The sequence below is a fragment of the Ambystoma mexicanum genome, chromosome 11 (genome assembly GCF_040938575.1).
Source record: "Ambystoma mexicanum isolate Mex_15411 chromosome 11, UKY_AmexF1_1, whole genome shotgun sequence".
NCBI classification, from domain to species: Eukaryota; Metazoa; Chordata; class Amphibia; order Caudata; family Ambystomatidae; genus Ambystoma; species Ambystoma mexicanum.
Window position 1 is genome coordinate 1,241,683,181 of NC_090934.1, and position 12,027 is coordinate 1,241,695,207.

Sequence of the window (12,027 nt, forward strand, 5' to 3'; positions counted from 1 at the left end):
TCTACATGGGCAGTCCAGCACCGAAATGCTATGGCAATTCTCTTCTGATCAAGAGGACCAACAGCAACCCCTGTGTGGCTGTGGACTCTAGAGTGGGTACCTTCCCAAAGAACCGATCATTTAGCCGTGTTCGATCTTGCAGAGGGGCGCCTATGACTATTTTTTGCAATAAAATGTGGCTTGTCTGAAGGGTGTTGAAAACCAAGTTTCCCACGATTTGTCTCTGACGGCAGTACTATAAAGGCCAAATGTTCTAGCCAGTGCATGACTGAAATGTGTGGAGGGGGATCTGTGTTGTCAAGGCCTCCCAAGTGTTTAAGACTGGCAGCAACCAACTTCAAACAACAAAGAGGCTAATGGAAAAAAAATCTCTGGTAACAGGGTGGCCAAGAGGGGCAAACGGCCTGGAGACTGCGGAGCTCCAATTTGTATACCGTGAACATTTCCTATTAATTTAAAAGAACTATTATAACGTATGCAGTTTTCTCAGCAACCATAATATGTACAGCCTTGATTTCTGTCATTTTTTTTTTTAGATAATTTCCTGGCGATTTTGTTGAAATAAAATTAATCCACCTGCGATTTAGGGAATTGTAATGACCAGCTAAAAGGTGTTTCTGGCTGCTCTGAACATGTTCTGACTTTGAGAGTTGGCGAACTGGTGGAGGGTAAAATTAGGAATGTGGGAAGAAATTGCATGCTCCCAATGATTGTGCTTTTGTGAAAAGAGCGGAAAATTGCCAAACTCACATGCAAAATGGTGCGGACCCTGCTGTCATTTTATATCATTCCCCATGATTAGCTGAATTGGATAATATATACATTATGACAGTTAATAGTAAATCACAAAGTTTTGCCACATGGCTACTTTTTGGCTAAAGTTGACAAGGAAAAATGTGGATTTTCAAAGAGGAATTGCCATATATCTGCTCTAGACTCCTAAACAAATCCTTAGAGAGAGGCTGGACTTTGGGATAGGGAGATGGGTAACCCTCCAATCCTAGTTGCGAGAATTCTTGCAGGGCACAGCCCAATATTGAAATCTTGATGGTGTCATCACTGGTATATAAAGTGGATGCACTATGAGATGGGAAGAGAGCTGCTATAAATGACCATCCTACTGCTGCAAGGAAACACCAAAGGAGATTGCTGAAATTGCATCTGGGTGGAACTATCTATTGCTGGGGAGGCCTAAAAAAGCTGACTGAGCCCTATGGTGAAAAGCTGGGGACTATCCTAGAGAGTGGAGTGGGGGCTATCCTTGAGAGTGGAGTGACCTGCAAAAATCGAAATTGCACAGCATTGCATATGTAGTTGATTGTGTTAATTTGCCAGTTTGATTCTCTATAGAAAGTAATAATAAAAAGTTGTGATTTGTGTTTTTCCCAACCAACTTGCGATTTATTTGTGTAACAAGTTTAATTGTGAGCCACAAAGAAGGTGGCGTGTGTCGTTTTAGTGTGATCACCATTATCTATCATTTAAATAAATCCAAATATTTTTCCTGTGCAACTGCCTGGTTCTTGGCTCATTGGTAGCTCATTGGGAGTGATCAAAGTGGTGAGATGAATTGGAGATAGGGCTGAATAAAGAACTGACATTAAACAGTTTGTTGGGGAGGGAAGGAACTCCCTGTGTTGAGAGTGGCCTCTCAAACCATTACAAGATCCAGAAAATAGGAGGGCAAAAGCAAAATGTGTACAGACCCAATAAAGGGATGAGAGAACCCCAAAAAATGTAATTGTGTCCTGTGTGTTGATCCTCCCCTCCCCCCTTCTGAATCTCACAACAAAACTGGCTGTGGTTGGAATCCTACTCCTAGTTGTCCCATTGTTTAGTTCCACTCTCCTTGTGACACTGCACCCTTTGTAGGAAAAATGGCAAATGCATGTCTTCACACTGCAGAATTGGAGATTTCTGGACATTTCCAGAGTTCCATGAAATTTGCATTTGCTGGGAAGTGCATGCTGGGAGCTATTCAGATCCAGCTTGAAGCCTAGAAGAGCCTCATTAACTTAATGCCACAACTCCCAGGAGGTACCTTTTTGGCTCCATAAACCTACTGATGCTATACAAATATTCCTATGTGACATTTACTTTGTTTGGCAATGTGTATGAAGGCGCATTAGTGCACTTCTACAAGACTGTAAAAGCATAATGGTTCATACATAAAGGATACATAGTTCTAATGTGCTTCTTGTGGACATGAGAGTTTCAGCACGCTGTGTACTAACTCCTTGCTCCCCAGAATGAGTGCCTGCTTTCTGGGTGAGGCCTTCTACCCAAAGGCTGCTTTTAGTTCCCTCCAATAAAATCTTTTGATCCTGAATTTGCCTTGGTGAAACTTAGACTTTCAATCTGTTCTGCCAAGGCAAGAGGCCGGAATCCTAGCTGCAAACTGATCCATTCAGTGATGGACCTTGTGCCACAAGTGTGTACAGTGAAATTGGTGTGCTTGTAGAAGTGTGCACGGTATTGATTAAGTACTCCATGCTACGAATATACACGCACAACCAAACTTTTTATACCCAAAGTGAAGGGTGAGCTTTAACTGTAATAAGTGTGGAAAAGTTAATGGTAATCCTAAACCAAAATTGCGAGGCCGTAATGCAGAAGTAAGTAGAGCTTTTTTTCTGTATTCCAGATACACTGAGTGTTTCAAAAGAGAGCTGCCTGCTGACTGCACACACGGTATGGGGAGCTCTCAGAGGTAACTTTCATTACTGTTGCCCTCTTCAGTGACCTAGGGGGTATTAAAACATGCTACTGCCGGTTTTGGGATCAGTAGGGAGGCATCATCTGAGGGGTTGATGCACTTAAGGCAGTGATTAGTTTGAGGGTTATTGTGGAGACATGACGCAGTGGAGACAGCTGGGGGCTAGTCTTTTACGCACAGGGGACCTAGATGATTATAGGTCTATGGTGAGAGAACAGAGACATTGTTGTAGTGGTGATATGCTATGGGCTCAAGATGCCAAATGAGAATTGTAGGGATGTGGTTTGGGTTTGAGGATTATAGGAAACTGAGGGGTGATGTGTGCTTCGGATGAGTGGAAGATAGTGTTGGCATGATGTGGACCCCCCCTGTTTTTTGCATAATTTAACTAACTTGGGGTCTCACCCTAAATTACTAGGGGAATCTAGATGTGGACCCCTTGCTCACTATTCTCAGAGAGGCACAGCTCCACCCTACTAATGAGGTCCAACCAGACCGAAACACATGTCTGGGGTTGCTGTTTGTACTCTTGTCGAGAGGAGAATTGCCAAGCATTTTGGTGCTGGACTGCCGCAGGGCAGGACAACGACTGATATGTCTTGGATATTTCTCCTCTCTGAAAGGTAGTGGGCTAAAGGATCTGGGTAAGGCTCTCGTAACTGGGACTAATGTCTGGCAGAGGGACTTCCCAGGACCCCCCCCCCAAGTTTTTTGCATGATGTGATATTGGCATGAAAAGCGTTAGATATGTTTGTGTTCTAAGAGATGCATTACTGGGGTGTTCTGTTGCTGAGTAGTTAATGACAATACATAGATAGTGTTTGGGGGCTGATGTGGTCTAGGCATAACATTGATATCTAATGCAGCCTTTTTGCTTTTGCAGGTTTGGAAACCTTTAGCCAGCTGTTGTGGAGAGCACCGGATGGTGCGGTGAGTTTGACAGATGGGCATAGAACATGAGGCTCTGACTGGCCCATCACTGTTTGCCAAAGGATGTTAATTCCTCTGTTCTTGCCTCTGTGAATATGGAGCTTGGATCACAATCGCCATTTTGGCATCCTACCTGAATTTGTAACACAACACCCTTGTGTGTATGCATGTTAATTATAAAGTAGAAACCTAGTTGGAGAGCAGCGTAATTGGGAACTTTGTAGAAAGGGGCTGTAAGATTGCTTGATGGAGAAAGACCAATGTCCGTATTACATTCTTATGATATGGGGATTACACACGTCTTGTCAAATGTTTTTATATATAGACCAAGTGCATTTTTAAACCCAGTCTCTTGTGCTTGCTGAGTAAACATTGCTCTAATTAAGGATCAAAATCGCACGAGGTGTGGAAAAAAAAATCATAGGGCCTCATTACGAGTTTAATGTTATTTCGACAGTAAATCTGTTGAATTACCGCCATACTAGTTTACTGTTATCGCCACTTGGTCCCGTGGGGTTAACTCAGAATTACAAGTGGTGGCAGGGTGATAATTCCCATTCTTGGAGTCCATGGGGATTTCGGCAGAATTACTGCGAGCTGTAATTCCACCAATATTTGGCCCTAAAGTGGCAGATTTATCTCCAGCATGATGCTGGAGGAAAATCCTCCACTTTAAGGTCAAACCTATAGTTGGGGTGCAATTAAAAACGGCAGTAATTCCGTTACTGCCCAACAAAACTGTCTGTAATTTGACTACTCATTTTTTTTTTCCTGCACAACCAAACTTGCAAGGAGGCCCATGAGGTCTTCAGGAAAAAACATTTTATGTTCCATACCTGTGGAAGAATGTATCTAGCAACTCTCAGATGTGACCCAGTTGTGGTGTGTTGTCCCGGAAAAATATAATCAATTGTTCCGAATTCCTGTATATTCTTTCGCGCTTGCGACTTATTCAATTGAGTTACCAGCCTTTCGGCACTGATCCATGTTGTCAGTCCCTGACAACAATTGATTATATTTTTATGGCAACCTAGCTATTTGATGCTTGGGCAAACAAAAGAATACTTAAGCCTCAGAGGAAGAGCTTAGGCTCGAAACACGTGTCAGGCTGACTCTCAAGTGAATAAAACATATGCATTTATGCATGAAACTCTTGACGATTGGTGCAGTGTGATTGTATACTTGTTTATACATAGTCTTAATCTGGCTTTGGGCACAACTGTGTATGCCCCAACGATGGGGAAAGGTTATGAAAGTGAAGCAGGGGCCTAGATAACAAAGTGTTTGGTTTCATATTGATTATGGTCTGGGTACAGTGCTTAAGTCAACCCTCTTGGTTGGTCCTCCTTTTGTCACTCTGTTGATTTTGCAGAAGGGATGACCACTGCATGCCTATTTTTCTTAAACTGTCAAATAGTATAAATATTTGGCTCTTTTCTGCCGTTTCACATTATGCCAGATGCATCATTGGTTGAGGACCAGATGTGCTGAACTTCATTTGCCAGCCTTTGTCGTTGGTTGATGTTGTTTAGGTTTTACCTCTGGCCCTTAATGGTGTAGGGGACACTTCTTTGATCAGTATGCTGACTGGCAATTTTGTGTTATGCAGGTTCAGTTTTCACTGCTCAACTATAATTGCGTTTGGTTCTGCAAGCTAGCATTCCCAGTCACTCCTAAGTATTTAGTACATTTCAGAGAGGCAATATGCTCTAGTGGGGTTGTGACTCTGGAACATGTTGCAGATGGCACAAGAATTACTTTGAGTCTCAAGGACAGGCAAATGGTTTTTATTAGAATCTTTGTGGGTCCTATGGCCGTCACTTGCTCTCTAGCCTAGTGTCAAACCTCCCCCAGGCGCCCGTAACCCCTTGGTATTTCTACTGAAGGTCAGCCCCTACTGTCTGAAGATGGCTTCTACCAGTTTAACCTAAAAGCTGGCTGTCTGAACTCCCTCAGGGACTTCCAAACTGTCCCTTCTCCACTCAGTTGTTAGTGATCTAATGGGGTTTATAGCGCCTTACAAGCACTCTGATGGATTCAGTCTTCATCCATCATGCACCATCTCATGTCTCCCTTTACTACTCTTTCTGCAGGTCTACTCCATTTGACTCCTCCGACCACTTTACTTTCCCTACAATGTTCTAACTCCTCCTAGATACTGCCTCCTCCCTCTGTTCTCCTCCTTACACTCCTATACTCTTCCCTCTCTCCCTATGACTCCCTCCTCCACACTACTACCACCCGCTACTCAGTCACCCTTCTCTCATCCAGTACCATTCACTTCGCAAACACTCCTTGCACTACCCTATCTACACACTCAACAGGCAAACCCACAAACTCAAGATGCGGAAACCATACGTACCGCTTTACCAATAACTCACTTGTTTAACAAATATTATCCACAAGCTGCCAGGGTGTGTGTGTGTCTGAGGGGAAAACTTTAAAAATAGGCTATGTCCCACCCACATCCTCTGCATTGGATTCCGGTGGATGGTGGCCTGGGATGCCTCTTGCCACTCATCCCCCGCTCTGCCCCCTTCTCCCCCCCTTCTCTCTCCTCCCCCTCCTTCCTCCCCTCTTGTTTCTCCTCTCTTCCCCCCTCTTCCTCCACTCTTCTTTCTCCCTCCTCCTTTGAAAAAGGGCTAAGCTCTGCCCACTTTCTCTGCATTGGCATCCTGTGGATGGCGGCATGAGATGCCCCCCTTCCCCACCACCTGCCACTTTTCTCCCCCTCTTCTTCTTCCCCCTCCTCCTTTCTCCCCCTTCCTCTTCTTCTTTGTCCCCCCTCCTCCACTTCTTTCTCCTCCCTCTGCCCCCCCCTCTCTTTTGTCAATGCCACTGGTGCTGTCCCTTTGGGGTGATTCTATGGTGCCTGCAAGCCGATCCGTCACTCTACGTTGTGGGTTAGAGACATCTCAGATGATTCCCTGTGAAAGAAAGAGGACGATTGATAGGTTTCTTGTGCAAGAGGTGTGGTTTCAGTTAACCGTGTTCAGCAAACGAGGGGTTTGGCCAAAGGGCACAGGTTTGGAGCCCTCTCTGCTGCATCTTGTGGGTAGTACTGGCTCTGGATGGCTCACTGGTAGGCCTCAAGGCTGATGGGGTTCCTGTACCCTCTTGACAAGGCCACATTATTGGCCTTGTCACAAAACAGATGATCAATTTTAATGCTGGGCTCACAAATATACCACAATGTGTGATCCTACTTAATTCTTGGAGAACTTCGGAATGCCTGAAGACTGTTTGATAAAGAAAGTATTGAAACAGTAGACATTTACGTTTCAAAACCTGCTTACTAAATATCCACCACAGTCACTTCTGTGGTCTCCTCCAAATGGATCTCATAGTTAAAACATTTTGACATATTAATCTTGGGCCTCAATGTGCCATGCAAATAATTAAGTAAATATCGTAGGAAGTGACTGTGTGCCACTGATAAAATTGGTAGAGAAGAAAGAACGGAAGTGTAGCAGCAGCTCTGATGTGCTAGGTTTGTGTAAGCGGAAATGCAGATGAGATCTAATCTTGCGGCTCATGCAACCCTGAGATGAGTCTCCTGAACTTTTCACATTTCTATATGCTTCTGCCTTACTGAGGCCATGCAGTATTTTTTTTCTTTTCATGCAGTTTTACATGAACAAGACTGAGATCGTGGACTTCCCTAGGTTTCCCCATCGCGGTGTGCTGTTGGATACATCTCGTCACTATCTGCCTGTGAAAACAATCCTGCATACCCTGGTAATGTACTTGCACATTTTTTCGTTATTTCTCTTTTGGTCTGGCTCTTTGAACTATCTGTTTTTTCTCAGTCTGTTTTACCTGCTTCCATATTGTCCAGTAAATCTACTTGAATTATGTACCACAACACCCTCTTCTTAATTCTCTTGGTTTTTTTAAACAGTTCATTTTTCAAAACATCTGTTCACAGATGGCTCCAAGAATACTCCAAAACAGAGAGGATTCATGGGTTTCTAATCAAGGTTTCAGCATGGTTTGAGGGCCACCCCCCTCTGTCGTCGTGGTGTAGCATTTTCCACCCTAACACAGGTGTTCCATGTGACGGGGCCGCCCACGACAAACAACCACACTGACTCCTAAAGTCAAATTTCAAGGGTGTTTATTAAATGTAATTATTACAATGGCTGGTTTCCTTTCTTCTTTGGTTACTCAGGGCCTACTGGGCTGGGAACTATGTGGTTAGGGCCGGCCCTCTCTCTCAACTTCCCGGGCCTGGTCCCACCTCCCAGAGCCAGACGTCCCTACAGGGCTGTTAGTCACTACGATCAGTAACACCTTTATGTTCTTCTTACTAGGACTATAGGTGTTTTCCCTAAGATGCTGGCTATCTGTGTTCATAGGGAACTTCTTACTTTCCCTCACCTATCGTTGGTTAGTTTCTCTGGGAATAGGGAATGGTGTCTTCTTTCACCCAGTGTCACTCTCACAACTTCCACAGCCTCTTGCTCCTGTCCCTCTACTATACTGAACCTTTTAACTCTTCTCTTCCCACCTCTTCACTGTCCCTCCAACCTTACACTGTCTTTCTATCTCCACACTTTGATCATACTTCCTGTCCCACTCTTTTCCTTACTGCCATTGGTACCTCCAACTACTCCTCCACCTCTGTTCCTTTTTCTCCCTCCTTCCTCACTCTACTCCTGTCTCCTACTATTCCTCTAATACTAGCTCCTATATGCCAATAACTACTCTTATTCTCCCACTCACTGTTGCTCCTCCTGCTACTAACACAACTACTATTCCCACTAGGCTACTACCCCTACCTCTCTCTACTACCTTCCCAGTTACTCAGGGATATGGTGCCCTGCACACCTCTCTCACTATTATACATACCCAAGGGATATGGTGCCCTGCTCACCCTTTACTACTAACTCCCCCTCTAATACTAATTTCCTGCGCTGGCTACTCCCAACATCTACAAACTCTACTCCCAACCACTACTACCTCCGCCACTACTACTACCCCAGCTCCACTGCTCCTACTCTACCTCTACTGCTTGCACTCCTCTCTCTCACACAAACACTCTTCAGACCCCCTCCTTTACAATAGCTCCCGCACTCCTGTCGCTTTTGCTCCCACTGGTCACCTCCTGTCCTCACCCAACTAACCCACACTAGCACACTCTCATACACCACCTTAAATACCCCTCCCCCTTCCAGGATAGGCTACTTACCTTATCCAATCACTTACCTGTCTCCAAGGGGTGTGACAGGGGAAGGCCATGGGAGGGCTTAAAATGGCTTGTAAGCCCTGCCCCTTTTCCAACATGGACCCAGCTGGGGTCCCGGTATGCTGGATTCCTCGAAGGCCTGTAGGCCTTTGAAATTTGTAATACAAATCATAATATCCCTGGTGGTATAATGGATAAGGCTTTCCTGCTGGAGCGTACCAGTGTTGTGAAGGCTGCAGCACACCTTGGTGCCACATCTGCATTTGCTGCGTCCTGCAGCCAGTGGTGTGCTGTTCGCGTCCCGTGTCGGGGATGCCGCAAACATAGCGCTGCCTCTGGCATCTCTCCTCGGTGCAGCGTAGCTCTTCCTGTCCAGCAGCTGTCCTCCGTGTTTTTGGGGCGACGGCTCCCTTCCATACATGGCCCGTCATTGCTGATAAGGAGGGGGTGATTAGAGGGCCTACCTACATCCAGGCATGGGTGGGGCTGTGGTGGGCTCCTGGTCACAGAGCTGGCTCCGTCACACCCCATTGTCCGGGTTAGTAGATGGAGACTATTGACCCCAGCAGTCTATTTTCGAGAGAACTGGTCTTAATAACCTAATGGCTGTTGCCCTTTCTATCTAGACTCTCGCAGGGGATTCCTATGCTCACCTTACACTATCAGTTGGTTAGTGGCTACGAGAGGAGTGGGGTTGTGCCTTCAGACACTTTGCTCAACTCAGTCATCTTCCTCTCATGCCATGTTGTTTTTCTCCCTGTGCTCTCCTCTCTACTCTCCTACTTCCAACTCCTCCCACCTTCATTCCTTCTGCTGCCTGGGTCTCTCCTCCCCTGTCCCTCTGAGTTCTCCCAATCCTTCTACTACTGCTGCCCTCCTTCAATCTGCCACTCCCTCCTGCACGCTACCTCTCCTCTCCACACTACAAATCCACCAACCCTCTTCTCAGACACCCCCCCTTACTCGCACACACACTCCTTCTCCTACTGGCTAGTCTTTCACGCACACTCGCAACACAGTACCACGTGCCCTCACTAACCAATACCTTACCTGCTCTACAATTCACCTCTACTCTCACCTCCACCATTCTTCCTCCTGCTCTTTTGGTCTGCCATCTCCTCTTCCTCTGGCCTCACCTGAACAACCCACTACTTCCTCTTTCCTCAGGGTTCTTTTAGCCCTCTCTCATCACCTGGTTGGTTATCTACTCCTGGCCAATCCAGCCCTTTTCCAGGAGGGATCGGAATTGCAGAACGTTTAAAATGGTGAGTTTAGCCCGCCCCTGTTCTCATTGTGCGGCCGCCATGCTGCTACAATGGCGGCCTATCATTCAAACTGTCATGAGCTTGTGTAATGAGACCGTGGATCAGTTCCCCTGAAGGCAAGTTCAGTTCTTTTGGGCTGTTGTAGCTCTGCTTTAAGTCCCTGCTGGTTTAAGGCAGCTGCAGCAGTTTCTCTACTGTGCGTGCAGAGGCTGGATTTCGGTGTGTGGCATCTGAAATGGCCACATGGGAGCACCGTCTCTCTTTACGCAGGGGCTCTCTCTACCCGGCTGGTGTCTGGCATTAGATTGTGTGGGGCACTGATGGGTTGCTGTCCTGCGGGTGGTCTCATCTTCAGATTGTTGTTTCTCTGGCATTTCTGGAAAATAAAGAGATGACTTGGCCAGCACTCTTTTGTTAAGATGCATGGGGTTTTGCAAGTTGATACTGTAGCTGTAAAGACTGGCTCTTGGTGAGGTGACAGGATTTGGGGCCATCTTGACTGTCTCCACCCCCCTCTTGGGTAAGATTGTCTATGGTTTCTACCCTGGTAAGTCAGGCCCCTGACTTTGTCCCATCTGTCAAGAAAGACACTTCACAGCTGTTAACTTTTCTGTAGATCAAAACACTTCATATTGTAGTATGTAGCCCTTACCCCTGCAGACCATACATACCTGTGAAATAAAACCCTTCCGGCATATGGGCAATGTATAAGTTGGATTTATAGGCGAGACAGGTGTTTAGAAGCATTCTGTGAATGGTAGCTATTCACCTTCACCCCAGATAGTGAAAGATCCTTAGTTCCCTAGACAGGCAGAGGCGGAGGTACACGCTCACTGTGGTGCGGACACAAACCGCAGCCTAAAGAAAAGGACACAATATCAGTTCAGGCCGGTCTCGGAAACATTTACTCCCTTTTCTGCCCATGTAACCCTACTCCTTGGTGTTCTGATTAAAGTATCCTGAGATGGATTCCCACCAACTACCATGGGTGCCAGCAGCCCTACAGGTTGACCACTCGTACTCCCTAAAAATGGGGAAATGCACCCAAAAAACAAAATGGGGAGTAAAAATAAATAAATCAGAAACAGACACTTGTGCTCTTGCTTTCACCCACACAACTCCATGGATATGTTTGGACCCGTAGTGCACATAGTACCACAGGAAGAAACTATTATTACTGCCTGATATGAAGAGGTTGACCTGTATCTTTTAATGCACATGAATAACTAAGTGCAAAGAAAAGTTATTAAAAAAAAACGTTTCCTGTTTCCAGTTAAAATATGTTTTTACTCGCTTATAAAATACTCAGATTGGGAATGTGACTTACTTTTTTTACACCCCCAAAATATCATTCCACTCCCAAGGAGTAAAATACTCACACTACAAAATCTTTTCTGGAGCACTGGGTGCAAATGAGGAAGGAAAGGTGTTAGCAGGAACTGAATATGCGGAGTTCTTAGAATAACAGTGGGCAAAATGAGCAGACTGAAGACAGTACCTGGTGGGAATGAAGAAGTAGGCATTTGATGCTGTAAACCAAAAATATGCCCTCCATATGGTGACTTCAACATTTAAATTGACCCAGGGAATTCTAGACCCACGGGCAAAATGGGAACTGAGAAAACTCTGCCCTTAATTTTACTGTGTAAACCTGCTTTACTCTCTGCTCCATAGATATAGATCCGGTCACCCAAAAAAAGCTTGGGGAACTAGCATGTCAATTCTCAACATTATTACAATGACCAGGTATCCCTCCTGGTATATCCGCCAACCCACATCCTCCATCTTCCCACCCGTCCCCAATGCCGCAGAAAGTGCCCTTTACAGACTCAAATGCTCCTTTAGAGTGCGCGTTAATTCCCTTGTCTCATTTGGATGAGGGGTAGCTTCATGCCAGGGTTCTGCAATCTGTGGCTCCCCAGAAGTTT

General features: G+C 45.6%; 1 protein-coding gene across 1 annotated transcript in view; it reads left to right on the forward strand.

Moving 5' to 3' along the window:
- HEXA (hexosaminidase subunit alpha) overlaps positions 1-12,027 on the forward strand; it is a 294,421-nt gene that overhangs the window by 55,639 nt on the left and 226,755 nt on the right. Inside the window, exons 3-5 of the mRNA XM_069624622.1 lie at positions 2,645-2,710; positions 3,600-3,646; positions 7,274-7,384. Coding sequence (XP_069480723.1) covers positions 2,645-2,710; positions 3,600-3,646; positions 7,274-7,384 — 224 coding nt within the window. The remainder of the gene's footprint in view (positions 1-2,644; positions 2,711-3,599; positions 3,647-7,273; positions 7,385-12,027) is intronic.